The 16335-nt window shown below is 40.7% G+C and overlaps 1 protein-coding gene across 1 annotated transcript; it reads right to left on the reverse strand.

The window, feature by feature from the left end:
* Positions 1-5347: 5347 nt before the first annotated feature.
* QNG1 (Q-nucleotide N-glycosylase 1) lies at positions 5348-16156 on the reverse strand. The gene is made up of 4 exons (XM_075549841.1): positions 15618-16156; positions 14906-15165; positions 8260-8455; positions 5348-6142 (listed from the first exon to the last, which is right to left on the reverse strand). Exons 1-4 carry the CDS (start codon positions 15952-15954, stop codon positions 5910-5912), a joined length of 1026 nt encoding a protein of 341 aa, XP_075405956.1. The 5' UTR covers positions 15955-16156; the 3' UTR covers positions 5348-5909.
* Positions 16157-16335: the final 179 nt, after the last annotated feature.

Here is a 16335-nt window from a genome sequence, read left to right on the forward strand (position 1 = left end):
GTATTGACTTGATGGCCGTTAGCAACAAAATGTAGAGCATAAAAGGGTCAAAGTTAGGCAAACTTCTTAACCCTTATCAAACACCTTCAGCGAATCAGTTACTGGGCGTGAGGGCTTCCTACCATAGTCTTGGGAATTGATGGTTCTAAATATTTTCTTGAGTACAACTACAGTCTTAAAAACTTGTGAGCAGCCATCTAAAATACAATTATTGATCTCTTCCTGTCCAGAGCAAAGTGAGAAAAATCAAAGTCTTAAAGTTCTTACAATGGCCCTTGTAACCCCAATAAAACCAATGAGTGAGACAATCCAAATAATGAAACTTGGAATGTAGGTATTTCACTCGGGAACATCACAGCCAATTAATTTACTCACCCCAAGCCAGAGAAAAAAGAATAGTTTTTTTTTATATAGAAGGTACACCAGCAGACAGTTTTCTAATTCTGTAGTCTTGGGAAGCCACAGGGATAGTTTTACCCTGTCCTGAAGGGCCACTATGAGCTGGCATCAACTCAATGGCAGTGAATGACCAGCAAGGAGGCCAATAGTAACACAGACTGTCCCTGTGGTGTCCTCTTTGAAATAAAAATACATACCTTTGGCTTTGGAATTTACACCTTGGGGAGTCACATATAGATGTTTTTCATTAACTTAGGTTTCTGGGTAACCATGGGAAAGGACTGTGGATCAAGAGCAAGTAAACAGCACAATAAGGTTTGTAAAGTCTTAGACCAGTCTCAGGATATCTTGTTGACTGGATAACAGGGCCTAAATTTTAATCACAACAGTAAGATAATTAAGATTCAACACTGTCTGGCCTTTTTGTAGGTGACATGAGCATCTAACATGTCTGCTTTTGACCAATGTAAGTTATAAAAATTTCAGACTCCAGTCAGTAAAATAGTATTTCGTATAGGAGATTTTTCTAACTACATTAACTAACTTGGGTTATAATAGGGGTCAGTTTTTGTTACCACCACCACTGACTTTTAAAGAATAAACCCCCTCTGAAGCATCGGCAGAAAGCCCAAGACCTTTAGAAGAGCACATTCCAGGTCTCTGTCTGATGTGGCTGATGAGGCAGAGACCAGAAGCACCACAGACTGACATGAAGACTATCGGACAGTGAGGCTGGCTTCCTAGTCCAGGAACGCAGAGGTCAAGGGGCCACATGACTGAGAGGCTGAGGATTGGAGAAAAATTTGGCTACCAATTACTATATGCTGTTTATAGATCCTGATGTATGGTAACCTAAAAACTTCCTTAATAAAAACCCAAAACCAAACTCACTGCCACTTAGCAGATTCTGAGTAAGAGCAACTCTGTAGGACAGGGTAAAAACTGCCCGTGGGTTTCTGACTGTAACTCTATGGAAGCAGAAAGTCTCATATTTCTCCTGCCGAAACTGGTGGTTTTGAACTGCTGACCTTGAAGTTATCAGCCCAGTGCATGACTACACCACCAGAGCTTCTAATTTCCCTAATCAATCCCCATAATTGTGAATACTGTCTCTTGAGTTCTGTGTGGCTATTGCAACAAACTATAGAACCCAGCATATTAGCAGAATCCTGTGGGAGGAATGGTTGGTGTCAGTGTAGGTGAAGGATGGGATATGGGGGTGTTAGGGACATGCAGGGGTATTTAACTAAAGGACATGTACCAAGTTGGCCCCCAAGCCAAGTGGGCGGTACACCTGAGTGGGCCCAAATTAGGCCAGGTGGACTTACTTTCAGCCAATGGGGTCAACCAATAATTTTGACCACACCATGCAGCTGAAGGCTCCAAATACTGGGACCCTTGTTTCTTCTCCACCTTTCACTTGGCAGAGCCGTGGTCTCTCTCTGGCCTCAGGCTACCACGTGTGGATGTGTAGTCCCACGAGTTGCCATGTTCAGTGACTGTATAAGTTGAAACAATTTGTCCTTTTATGAGAACTCACTGGGATCACAAACTAGGCTTTGGTGTGAATTCGTGCGAAGCCAAGAACTGAGGTATTTCCCACTCAACAAACCTAACAGAGTCACGTCTAACCCTTGCCTTGTGGCAATGGAGAAGCCAGAATGTCCATCTCCATTGCCATTTATTGCATAAGAAAACAATTAGCCAAAGAACAAATGGAACACAAAAACTACAGCCTTCACAAGCCTGAGACCAGGAGATGTTGCTGGGTTATCACTACCAACCACTCCAATTGGGATTGGAAATATATCTTTGCGCGAGTGGGGGCAAAAATGAAGAAAATTCAGCATCATAAAAAACAGATTCACTGTTCTTACTGAGGCTGGTGAAATTCCTGAGAATATGACCAGGAACAAGCAGCCACAGAAGACCAAAGGAGCAGCATTTTCCCAGTCAGAAGGCAGACAGAACAGACAAGATGGCTGAATGTGTGGGAGATCAGGTTCCCCACAACAAATGGGTCCATGGAGTGGTTGTATAACTGAGGAATAAATTAGAGACAAGATAAAGCATGCAAGGGCTCACTTCCTCAGCCATAACTTCAGGAGCCAGGGTTGGGCAGTGAGACCGTAGTCAAAGTGTCTATAATCCCTGGCATGCAGGCCACAATGAGCACATATGTTAACAGGAAGGGGTTGTACAACAGGCATACATTTGACAGGCAGGCACATAAGTTACAAGATGGGCAGGCTCTAGAGTCAGGATGGTAGCCTAACATTGGTCATCTGAGTTGCCATGACCTTAGGTGTCTTTGAGCAATTCTCCAGAGGAACAATCTATGATCGATATCAGAAGGGAGAATGGGCCCTACTTAGGGTGGGACAGACAACAGAGCCTGGATGCCTTTGATGACAGACAACCTTCAGGAAGATAGCCTTCAAGCAGTTGCCTTCCAAGAGTATAGTCAGTGATTATGTGTTTGCAAAGAGCATCTTATATTTGGCATTAGCATGGGGTGCATCATGGGGATTAACTTTTATTTAGGACAAAGTGAGTGGGACATACCTCCAACCCATGAACGTGAAGGTTTCCTCTAAAGGTGCCTTGGCCTCCCAGACTCCTTAACGTATGCCTTTTGAGAGTTTGTCCTCATACACTCTCTTCCCTGTTCCCACAGGAATGGAAACAAGGAAACCAGGGAAGAGATAAGAGGAGCGCTTACAGAGAACAACATGGCTGATCCCACTATGAGAAATGATGCCCCTCAGTGACTAAGGTCAATACAGGGGACAGCACCAGAGACACAGTGTGGGAATTGCACCTGACCTGATCCCACCACACCGAGGCAAAGCACTGGGGGAGTGCAGCGGAACAGCAAGGGAATGGAGTGGCAAGGTCCCCAGGGAATGCTGAAAGTGGACTTTGGGGCCAGAGCGTGGTGCCCCAACAGACTGGACTGGAAAATGCTCCTAAGGGTCAGCAAACGATCCCTGAATTAACTACAAGCTTTTCTTTTGTGAAGTGTTCTTGTTGTCAGTGGTTTTTGTTGTTTTGTTGTCTGGTTGTATACTGTTGCTTTGTTTTCCTCTTCCTTGTTTTCCTGCATGTTAGTGTCTCCACGTCTGTCTGAATAGGCCAGGAGGGATGAACTATCTGGAGGAAAAACAACGGGACCGACAGTTCTGGGGGGATTTGGGGTGGGGGTAAGGAAGTGGTGTTAACAAACACAGGGACAAGGGAACACGGGACCCAAAATGTAGAGAGGGGGGAGTGGCAGGCCTGGTGGGGAATGATCAAGGGTAAGGTTGCGTAGAGAAGAGGTATACTCTAGCCCAGGTGGTGACGAAGCATGGTGGTAGGGCAGGAGGAAAGACAAGGGAGATGGAGGAAAGAGCTAGGAGTCAAAGGGCATTCATGGAGGTCTAGACAAAGACATGTACATGCAAATATATATATGAGGATGGGGAAATAGATCTATGTGTCTATATTTATAGTTAAGTATTAAGGTGGCGGAAGGACCTTGGGCCTCTACTCAAACACTCCCTCAATGCATGAATACTTTCTTTTATTAAATTCGAACTCTATGATGCTCACTCTCCCGACACAACTGCTGGAGCCAAAGGGGGTGAACAAGTAAATGTGGTGAAGAAAGCTGATGGTGCCCGGCTATCAAAAGAGTGACTGGGGTCTTAAAGGCTTGAAGATAAACAAGCGGCCATCTAGCTGCTCAGAAGCAACAAAGTCTGCATGGAAGAACACACCAGCCTGGGTGATCGAGTGGTCCCGAAGGGATCAGTTATCAGGCATCAAAGAACAAAAAATCATATCAATGACTGCACACCTCCATGATAGGATCGCTGAAGACAAATGGGTGCATAAGCAAATGTGGTGAAGAAAGCTGATGGTGCCCGGCTATCAAAAGAGATAGTGTCTGGGGTCTAAAAGACTTGAAGGTGAACAAGTGGCCATCTAGCTCAGAAGCAAAAAAGCCCACATGGAAGCACACCAGCCAGTGCGATCACCAGGTGCCAAAGGGACGAGGTATAAGGCATCATGCAAAAAAAAAAAAAAAGATGTGTGTATATGTATATATGTGTGTGTGTGTATATACATATATATATATACATACCATATTGAATGAAGGGGGAAGTGCAGAGTGGAGACCCAAGGCCCAAGTGTCGGCCAATGGAGATCCCCTCATGGAAGGGTTTAGGAGAGATGGGTCAATCAGGGTGCAAGGTCATACCGATGAAGAACACAGCTTTCCCCCAGATCCTGGATGCTTCCTCCCCCCAACAACCATGATCCGAATTCTACCTTGCAGGGCTGGATAGGGCAGAGGTTGTACACTGGTACATATGAGGGATAGAGGCACAGGGAATCCAGGGTGGATGATACCTTCAGGACCAAGGGTGTGAGGAGTGATGCTGGGAGAGTGGATTGGAAGGGGGGAACTGATTACAAGGATCCACATGTGACCTCCTCCCTGGGAGAGGGACGACAGAGAAGGGGGAGAAGGGAGACTCCGGATAGAGCAATATATGACAAAATAACGATATATAAATTGCCAGGGGCACATGAGGGAGGGGGAGCGGAGAGGGAGGGGGAAAAAACAAGAGGACCTGATGCAAAGGGCTTAAGTGGAGAGCAAATGCTTTGAGAATGATTGGGGCAGGGAATGTATCGATGTGCTTTATACAATTGATGTATGTATAGGTATGGATTGTGATAAGAGTTGTATGAGCCCCTAATAAAATGTAAAAAAACCCAAAACAATAAAAAATGAAAACAAAAATAAATAAATAAAAATAAAAGCAACATCTGGACAGGTGGGATCAAAAAAAAAAAAAAAGAAGAGTGCTTACATTGAGGTGATTCCAACTAATGTCGTGAATAAAATGTACATAAATTGGTGCATGGGAAACTAATTTATTTGCTCTGTAAATGTTTACCACAAACCACAATTTTTAGATAATCTTTATTTAAATCTAATGTACATATTCTGAGAAAAATTTTCAGCAACCATATCCAAAATTGAAAGTCATCATATACAAAACTCACAATTACCAGTAAAAAAAACTTAAAATACACTGTCAAGGTTGGTTTTATAAGAACATTGGTGTTTGTAATATTCACAACCCTACCCTCTCTCTCTCTCTTTAAATACCAATTGAATGGCTAAAGTATTCTCATGATGTTTTTATCAGATTTTATAAGGCTTGGTTAATTTTAAGAAATCTGAGATCTCAAAAGTGAAAGCATAATTCCTTTATAATTTTATCACTCTGCATTCATATAAAGAGGAAATACAGTCAGAACAACATAAGCAAAGGATAAAGTTCAGAACACACTGTGGCATGTCACCAAAAAAATAATTAAGTGGGGCTGGATCATCCATCGACTTGTACCTGTAATCTGTATTATCTTCTAATATCAAAGCAAAGCCGTATTAATTATTTTATGTCAGAGAAATGGAAGAGGAGATCTCTTTGATCAATTCATACTTTAGGTCAATAGTATATGCAACGTGTGCGATGAAATGGAATTCCTTTCATGTCAGCCCTGTGATCACGAGCAAAGTCCCATAAGTAATAATCCAGAAGGACAGAATTGATCTCTCCGCTAGTTTTTGCACCTTTTTTTTCAATAAGCACCAGAAGATAATCCCTGATCAGTTCAACACACCAAATTGAGCATCCTCGAATTTCAACTTCTTGCTTATCCCCGTATGAGAGCATTTCTCCTGCAAGGTAAGAGGAAAATTCAGAACCAAGAAATATCAACACCCAATGATATAAACTCTACCAAGAACCTTCATGCAGAACAAAATGCAGCATTTAAATAGAACTAATTTGAAAAACACCAGCCTCAGATTTTTAAATTTTAGTAACTGAAACCATTTCTAAATTTAGGCATCAATATCCAAAAGTTTGTGGAAAAATTCCATTAGCTTTTCATTCCACTTTCCTTTGAACTTTTAGAAGCCTCATGGTTCAATAAAGCAGTCAGATGCAAACAATGGTGAGCTAGAGGATGTGCTGCCCTTTCTACAAAGAGACCTAATGTTTCTATATTTCTAGATTTTTAAGAGAAGTTACAAAGTTTGGTTTTTATGCAAGATCTCCTAAATTTTCAACTAATTATAATTGGCAACTTAATTTAATTAGTGTTGACAACGAATTCAAAATTGTGTAAAGCACTCTTCAGGCAAAAGGAAATATTTGATCAAATTCTATGTGGCTACTATCTGTACCACCACATTCCCCTCACATAAAGCTTCTCAGTATCCCAGAGGGATCGTGGTACCCTACCCTCACTATGCTCCTGTCACTTGGGATCTTAAATAGTGTGCCTTATACCCCCACAACCACTTCTCCCTCAGGATTGGGCACGGAGAACATTACTAAATGGCTCATCTATTTCTGTACTTTGCCCCAAGTGTTAGTACACAAATCCATCTTTCAGGTCTCTTGCTAATTAATTCCTTCAAACTTGACCATTAACTTGCATTCTAATTGTCAAACCATGTATGAAACCCAGAACTCAAAACTAAATATGCTAACTGGAGAAGACACCCTCTAGAGGAGCCCTAGAGACACCTGATTCCTGGTCATACCACCATAGTATAATTCTCTGCTAGATTAAGTGAATTGCTTCTAACTAACTGAATTTAGCAGAATTGATAGAATGTAACTTCCAAATTCAGATATCGAGACCATGGCTTCTGTTTGGGGTGCTCTTTCATCTTTGTTCTATCTTGGATCACTCTGACTCTGGGGGAAGCCAGCTGCCCTGTGAAGAGGCAGATCTGTGGAGAAGTTCTTGCAGTAAGGCACCAAGGTTGTTAAGAACCCCAGAGTGAGCATGGAGGCAGACTACCCCCTAGTCAACTACAGCTGATAGCAGCACCCATATTCCCAACGACTGAAATGGTGAAGCCTATTTTAAACCACTAAATCTTAACAACATTTTTATACAAATCAAAAGCCAAACTCAATGCTACTGAGATGATGCTGACTCACAGCAACCCTATAAGATAGGGTAGAACTGCCAATGTGGGTTTCCAAGAACACAATTCTTTACGGGAATAGAAAGCCTGTCCTCCCAAAGAGCAGCTGGTGATTTCGAACTGCTAGCCTTCTAGTCCAACACATTATCACTACACTAGTTATTTGTTACATAGCCAGAGATAATTACAGTGGGTTGAGTTCCATTTCCCCAAAAGATAGCTTCAAATCCTAACCACCACCACTCTCACTTCTGCCTTACCTACAAAGGTGACCTGATTTGGGGAAAAAATTATTTGCAGATAGATGGGTCCTAAATCCAATGACTAGAATCCTTATCTGAGGAGTGGTCACAAAGTCATAAAGGAGACATAATGGAGGCAAAGACTGGAGTGAGGCAGCTACATACCGAGGGCCTTCAAGGATTGCCACAAACACCAGAGTTAGGAAGGTAAGGAAGGACCTAGAGACCTTTAGAGAGAATGGTCCTGCTGACACCTTGATTTTGGACTTCTGGCCTCCAGGAGTGGGAGACAATATATTTTTGTCTTTTTAAGCCACTCAGTAGTGTGTTCTTCTGCTAAACACTGCGAATGAACTGTTCATAGTGCTGGACACCTTTAGATAAAGCAACTTTGTGTTTCACTTTACTAATAAGATCTGAAATTATAATGTCCAAATAGCACAATTTTCCATATTTGTATTGTAATCCAGTTAAAGGACAATAACAAAAACAGCAATTTCTCCTTATTGTACTTTTAGCAATAAATAGTGCTTTTTTTCATGAAAGAGAATTTGTGTTAACAAAACTACTTAGATATTCATGGTATCTGAAAGAATTAAAGTTGCAAACCTTTAAGAAGCTTCTTCAGTAGTTCATCGGAGTATCTCAGGGCCCCAAGGTGAGCGAGCACCTGAGGCACTCTATAGTCAGCAAACATGGTGATACTGGAGATGTCCCTAAAGCAGCCATCTCCTTTTCCTTCTAACACACCCCAGGTATCTGCCACAAGGATCTGAGCCCGTTTATAAAAAGAGATCTGTCTTCCCTGACGAACAAAGAGAATATAAATGTAAACTAGGTACCTGAAAGCTTTACACATGGTATACAAACAGGCACATACGAACATTTTCAGGGGTAAAATAATCTTTCTTACTTTGTTAGTAATAATTTATAGACCCTTTAAAGGAAAAAAATCTAATAAACACATTTCCTACACTACTACAAATTTATGTCCTATTTTTATGGCATATCAAATACAATTTATGCAATCCTAGTACTGCTATTTACTGTTCTTTTTCAATACTATTACTCCACATGCATGTCTCTATGTGTCAACATTATCCAACAGCTAGGTTAGCCCTTTCAAAAGTTTCTAAAATCAAATATACACATTTAGTTGTATGTGTATATATATTTCTTTGTGTGTGTGTGTGTGTATATATATATATATATATATTTCTGACTACATTAGTAATCCCCCTTAATTAAATAACTAACTGAAGAATATATGGAAGAAAATCATTCTAAGCTCACTTCGGAGATAATCACATTAATTTTTTAATCACAATTTTTAAAGTATGTCTTGTCAGAAAATGAATAACTTAAATTTGGTCAGTGATAGAAATAGAATTGATCAAGAACCAGAATTTATCTAGTCTACCCAAACCAGACAAAGGCATCACACAAAAAAATAAAACTAAGGGCCAATATCTCTTATAACAACATATGTATAAATTCTTGACCAAATACTGGCAACCAGAATCCAGAAGTACATTGAGCCACACATCATAGCTAAATGGGATTTATTCAAGGAATGTAAGGATAAGTCAATATTAGAAAACCAATCAATGTAATATACCACATCAACAGAACAAAGGGAAAAAAACACATGTTCATCTCCATGGGAGCAGGTAAAACATGTGTTAACATCCAACACTCTTTCTTCATGAAAATCCTAAAAAAGATGGGAAGAAAAGGGATATTTTTCCATATGATTCAGAATACATATGGAAAGCCAAAAATCAACATTATACTTAAGGGAGAAAGCGTGAAAGCTTTCCTGTTAAATTCAGAAACAATACATAAGTGTCAGTTCTCATCACTTCTATTCAATCCTGTATTATCTAGCAATAACCAAAAAAATAAAAGGCATACAGATTGGAAAAGAAATAAGTTATCTCTATTTATAGATAATATGACCAAATATGGAAGGAATAAAAGGAAGACAGAGTCACCAAAAAGAACTGGCTGGCATTCAATCACTTTAGTTAAGTAGCAAATGATCAAGAATCAATAGTATTAAAGGTAGAAATCCAAGCTGCACTTAGGGCAACCATAAAAGACAAGCCTGGGGTGGTGGTGGGGATTTACAAATGATCAAGGGATCAAGAGGGAGGGAGGTTGGTGCAGGGGGAAAATGAGGAGCTGATATCAAGGGCTCAAACAGGAAGAAAATGTTTTGAAAACAATGATGGCAACATATGTATAAATGTGCTTGACACAATATGTCTGTACGGATTGTGATAGGAGCTGTACAAGCCCCCAGTAAAATGATTTTAAAAAGACAAGCCTACAAGAATTTACAGAATACCAAATGAGACATTCCAACAAATGGATACAACACGAAAGCACACTCTCATCTATGTCAAGAGAGGTAGAAGACAGCTACTCGGGCAACTATGTGGAAGAGATCCATATTTATGACCATTCCAAAAGAGGTGATCCAACAGAATGAGGGTATTATCAAACAATATCATTAACATCAGACACAAGTAAAACTACACTAGAGCCATGGTTGTGGTTGTAGCATTACATCAACGGAGAATTGCCAAAAATTTAAGTCAGATTCAGAAAAACAACAACAAAGGATATTATTGCCAATGTTACATGCATGTTAGCTGAAAGCAGAAACCCAGAAAGAAGTTTACTTGTACCATATTGAGTGTGCAAAGGCATACGACTGTATGGATCACAACAACCTATGGAAATTCCACACCACTTAGTTGTGCTCACCAGAACCTGTACATAGACCGAGAGGCAACTGTGCAAACAGAACAAGAGAATGCTGTGTATCAGGATTGTATACTCATATCATATTCAATCTGCATGCTGAGAAAATAATCTAACAAAATGGACTAAGTAAAAAAGTATACTGCATCAGAATAGGAGGTAGTTTAATGAATAACATGCAATCTTGTCTGCTGAAAGCAAAGAAAACTTAAAGCACTTACTGTTGAAGATCAAACAATAGCTTTCAGTATGGACTGATTACACTTCAAAGGAGACAAAAATCCCTATGATTGAACCAATAAGCAATATCATAACTGAAAAATGATTGACATATATTATTCCTTTAAGAATGTGTTAAGATTTGGGAATTTTTCTGTAAGAATGTATCTTAGATATTAGTACTGATGAGAAATGGTTCAATTTTAAATATAATCTATGTCCTAGTGCATTTAAAAAAATTTAACAAAGTAAATCAAATCAAAAGCATTTTCTGTAGATAAAACAATCTCAGTAATTGTTTGCTACATCAATACCATTATCTATTTTAAAAAAATAACTTATTAAAAAAACCTTTTCTTTTTTAAATCATTTTATTGGCGGCTCATAAAACTCTTATCACAATCCATACATACATCAATAGTGTAAAGCACATTTGTACATTTGTTGTCACCATTCTTAGAACATGTGCTCTCCACTTAAGCCCCTGGCATCAGCTCCTCATTTTTCCCCCTCACTCCCCGCTTCCCCCACCCTCATGAACCCTTGATAATTTATAAATTATTATTTTGTCATTATCTTCCACTGTCCAAACTTATTTTCTTAAAAATATTTAAAAATAAACCTCAGGACAACTTAAAAGTAAACTACATGGTATTCCAAATTAATTCTATGCTAAATTCATGTTAAGTTTAATCTTTCTCCTGGTAGGGCATTATCAAGGGTAATATAACAAAGAGGAATTGCTGAAACCCTGCTGGGGACTGAGCATGATAGTGGGACAGGAGGAAAGTCAAGGAAAATAGAGGAAAGAGCTGGGAAGCAAAGGACATTTACAAAGGTCTAAAGACACGTATATATGCAAATATTTTTATATATGAGGATGGGGAAATAGATCTATGTGCATATATTTGTATGTTTAGTATTAAGGTAACAGAAGGACATTGGACCTCCACTCAAGTACTCCCTCAATGCAAGAATACTTTGTTCTATTAAATTGGCTCTCAATGATGCTCACCTTACTGACACAACCACTGAAGACCAAAAAAAAATGTGGTGAAGAAAGCTGATGGTGCCTGGCTATCAAAATATATAGCGCCTGGGGTCTTAAAGGCTTGAAGGTAAAAAAGCGGCCATCTAGCTCAGAAGCAACAAAGTCCACATGGAAGAAGCACACCAGCCTGTGCGATCATGAGGTGTTGAAGGGGTCAGTATTTTGTTCTGATAATCATCAGAACAAAAAAATCTTACCATAGTGAATGAGGGGGGCAGTGCGGAGTGGAGACCCAAAGCCCATTTGTAGGCCGCTGGAGATCTCCATGCAGAGGGGTCTCGGGGAGGAGACAAGCCAGACAGGGTGCGATGTAGCAACAATGAAACATACAACTTTCCTCTAGTTCCTAAGTGCTTCCCACCCCACCCCCCTATCATGATCCCAATTCTACCTTGCAAGTCTGGCTAGACCAGAGGATGGACACTGGTACAGATAGGAACCAGAAACAAAGAAAATCCAGGGTGCATGATCTCTTCAGGACCAGTGATGTGAATGGTGATACTGGGAATGTAGAGGGCGGGTGTGTTGGAAAGGGGGACCCGATTACAAGGATCTACATGTGACCTCCTCCCTGGGGGACGGACAACAGAAAAGTGAGTGAAGGGAGACATTGGACAGGGAAAGATAAGACAAAATAATAATTTATAAATTATCAAGGGTTCATGAGGGAGAGGGGGGCGGGCAGGGGAAAAATGAGTACCTGATGCCAGGGGCTTAAGTGGAGAATAAATGTTTTGAGAATGATGAGGGCAAAGAAGGTACAAATGTGCTTTACACAATTGATGTATGTATGGATTGTGATGAGTTGCACGAGCCCCTGATAAAATGATTAAAAAAACAAACAAAACAAAATAAAACCTGTATATTGGTTACAAAAAAAGGTTTAATCTTTCTTCCACTACCACTGATTATGAAATATATGTATTATTAGCTACATGAATGGCAGTTTGATAAAATATCTTTCAAGCACTGTTAAATATTTTTAGCTGGTCTAAATCAGTAATTTGAGAAATCATATTGGGTGACACTGCTCCCTGGGGGAGGGGAGGGCACTAGAACAACCCAGGGGGCTACAATAGTGGGTATTTACACATTATCCTGGATTATGAGATATAGTACAAAAGCTTTTTAGTTGCCAGGGGGCACTGAGTAGGGGGGTGGTAGGCCAAATAAGTTTGGGGACCTTTGGCTTAAATGATGTACATCAAAGAACTTGAAACATAATATCTTTCAAAACAATTCTAAAATAACTTTTATTTCAAAGACAAAAGATAAATCTCAAAATAACCTTTGCATTAGTAAAATGGTCAGAAACAGAATGTCCTTCAATAGTAATTTGGGACCTCTTTTCTGGGAACTGCTTCTGCTCCACGCACCCCTGCAGCCATACTTACTTGGTTATAATCTATGCTAATTCAATCACTCCCTGTCCAGGATTTTTTGAACCAAAACTGAGAAAATATGTCTCCTTTTTGATGGCTGAAGTAATAAGATGACAAATTAATGGACAGTTGTATTTCCTACTACATGGAAAAATCTGTCCAAAGTGAAAGTGGCACTACAGAAGCAAAGATGAAAAACGGAATCCTGATGACATTTGAGTCCCAGGTCCTGGATGTTCATGAAGGGCTGTAAACCTATCCCTAAGCCCATTCAAGAAGTCCTCTTTTTAAACTTTTTTCTATTTTATGTTTCTTCCATTTGCAACTAAAAGACTCTTAATTATATAAAAAAGGACTTAATTATCATACATACTCCAGCATCTCTCATTTTATAAAGGCACTCTAAAAAACACACAACATAAAAGTTACTTATCTCCTGACTTTTAACATCTCAGACTTGATTCCTGGCCTGAAAATGGAAAACAATGATCCTAGTTGTAGGCCCTACAGAACTGTTCTGCAGATCAAATAAGATTGTATGTGTAAAAGCCCTATAAATCACAAAGAACAATTAAAACAGTATTTGGTTATTGTTTTTGAATTGTAATTACAGGATATAAATTTTCAATTTGATATATATTATTTGCTTATGCAATAAATAAATGTTTATGATTCTGTTAGCTAGTCAGAAACTACCAAGGGGAGAAGGAAACTGATAGGAATCTTAAACACAAAAGAGAGGTAGAGACATGCTTCTGCACATAGCCTCCAGCCCCAAAGGTAGATAGAGGGCAGAACAAAACAGGATCCCTTATCAATGGAAGAAACCCTAGATATTGGAGATAATGAAAGGGGAGGGGGTGGGGGAAACAGGATGTTCACACAACCACAATGACTGAATAGATTCTTGAGTTTTGCATCTGTGACAAGACCACAACATGAAGTCTGCTTGCTAGGGTGCCAGAATATACTTACCTGAAAGGAGGAAGGTACACAATAGAGCTCCTGCCAATAAGCAGAAAACCTGCCAGTAAGCCAATCTATGGTGAGAAGTCCACTATCAGTGACCATATGGTTCAGCTTTACATTTTGCCTGGCCTTTTAGTATCCCTTTTCAATATACTTACTCTTTCTGTTCAAACCTTTGCTCTGACTCTTGCCTGAATTTTGTCCCTCGCCTGAAATCTTTCTTGCAAGCTATATGGAATGAGAGGGACAAGTACTAAAACAAGGCTTAGAAACAAGTCTTGAGTCTCTGCCCAAAAACAATTCCTGTGAAGCTGCCTCTACTTTTGTGACCAAAAAAATGCAAATAAAGGATTCTAAAAGAACTTTACAGAAACAAACCCAGGTACACACTGGGAGAATATAATAAAAATATTCACACACAGAAGTACATTTAAAAAAAAGTACATGGATTCAACCTTATTTTCGTACCAATACTGTGAATTATACTGAGTATGAAGAAGTATATACTATCATATATATGTGAATTGTGCAAAAAAAAAAGTATGTTTATCAGAATAGATTATCATCCACTGAACCAAAGTTTCTGAAGAACCTCATTTTCCCCAAGTGGTAATATCATACTGAGGGCCAAGTTTGGAATATTTTAAAAGTACAAAATAAAAAAGGGCTAACAACTACAACAAAGATACTGACCAGAAATCAAAAGTTCCCGAAACACTACTTAACAATTTTGTTACTATTTCTTGTGCACAGGGAATTAACATCAGATATTTGGGTTTTAACCGTTAAAGAAGTTCTAGATGGGAACGCATTCATTTATTAAGCATCATTAAGAATTCTAAAAACCCTACCGGACACAACTCACCGCAAAGTTCGTCACATCTCTGTAAGAAGGAAAATTCTCAACTACCAAGTGCAGTAATTTTTGTGCACTCTTTTCACTTTTTTTAACACAATTAAGAAATGAGCCTCCAAACTTCTCAAGTAGAATTTTCCCGGTTTCATTGAGAATCTGATGCCTCTCTTCAATCAAAGGCATGGGAACATCTGTGTCAGATCGGAATATGTGATGAACCTGTCCCAAGGTCACTGTAGCATAGTAGGTGGCACTAGTGATTGGTACCCCTTTGGGGAAAAAAAAAATTCATTCTTATATATTCATTCGACCTTTAAACTCTTAAAATCACAACTTTTATTTTCTGTCTGTATTTAGCAACTGTTGATATTGCATCAGATGAGTTTTAATTACGTAAAGCGTTTCTCAATATTTACAGCTTTATTCTTTAGGAAAGCGGATTTTCAGGCTTAAATAACTAGATTCATTTAAGTACTAGCTAGGGTTCATTTAGCGGACTTAAATATTAGGTTCATTTCTACTAAGGATTTCCTGCCGGCCTCTTCTGGTACCTTTAGGTTAAGCCGAGGAGCTGGCCATGAAAAGCTTCGGGTTTGCCTTATCCATAATACATGGCATACAGTATGTCACACACACACACACACACACACCCTCCCCGCCCCCAGGCCCTCCGGGAGACCCCGGGACACGGGAACTTGCCACGGCGAGAACCTGCACCAACCTTCGTCGAGGGCTCGGTTGACTGCGGCGCACAGCGACCAGAATCCGCTGTACGTTGTCCCTTTGTAGCCCACCCGACACTTGTGCTCGTCGCTCTCCGACCAGAAGGAGAAGTTCAGCGTGTCTACCAGGAACACCCAGTTGACCGCCGCCTCGTCGGCCGCCTGGGGGTTCAGCTCGTGGAGGGTCTTCCATCCCTGCACCCGCAGCTCCGGCCCGCAGGCCTTCGGGAGCAGCAGCTCGGCCACACGCCGCACGCCCGCGGCGTCGACGAACACATCCCGACTGCTTTCTGCGATGAGTTTGGCGGATTCTCTCGGAGACAGGGGCCCGTCCATCTTGCCTTTCTGCGAAATAACTCGAAAACTGCCCAGACTCTCCTCTCAGCGCAGAGACGCACAAAGTCGGTAAAGACCGAGGTTCAGGGACGCCCTACCCACGGCGTCGTCTCCCTACTTGGGAGCGGTCCCGCCGTCGGAGGGCGCGGTAGGACTCCGAACTCGCTGGGCCCACACTCGGGGAGGCGCAGGAAGCACTTCCGGGTGAGGGGGCCGGCAGGAGGCACTTCCGGGTGAGGGGCCGGCCTACTGTCGCCTCCGCGTGCAGCGGACCTGTTTCCGGCTTGCACGGGCCGGCCCAGGCTTGCCCACCTACAGGCGGGCGCCGCCGCCATTTTGTTCTTGCCTCCCACCCCTCCCCCTTGCAGCTGACACTTGAAA

Source organism: Tenrec ecaudatus, chromosome 5 (assembly GCF_050624435.1).
Source record: "Tenrec ecaudatus isolate mTenEca1 chromosome 5, mTenEca1.hap1, whole genome shotgun sequence".
NCBI lineage: Eukaryota > Metazoa > Chordata > Mammalia > Afrosoricida > Tenrecidae > Tenrec > Tenrec ecaudatus.

Coding starts and splice junctions, on each gene's coding strand:
- QNG1 (XM_075549841.1), bottom strand. CDS start 15,954: ATGGACGGGCCCCTGTCTCCGAGAGAATCCGCCAAACTCATCGCAGAA. Junction 15,166..15,617: donor CAACCGAGCCCTCGACGAAG/GTTGGTGCAGGT, acceptor TTTTCCCCAAAG/GGGTACCAATCACTAGTGCC. Junction 8,456..14,905: donor GAGATGTGACGAACTTTGCG/GTGAGTTGTGTC, acceptor TTTGTTCGTCAG/GGAAGACAGATCTCTTTTTA.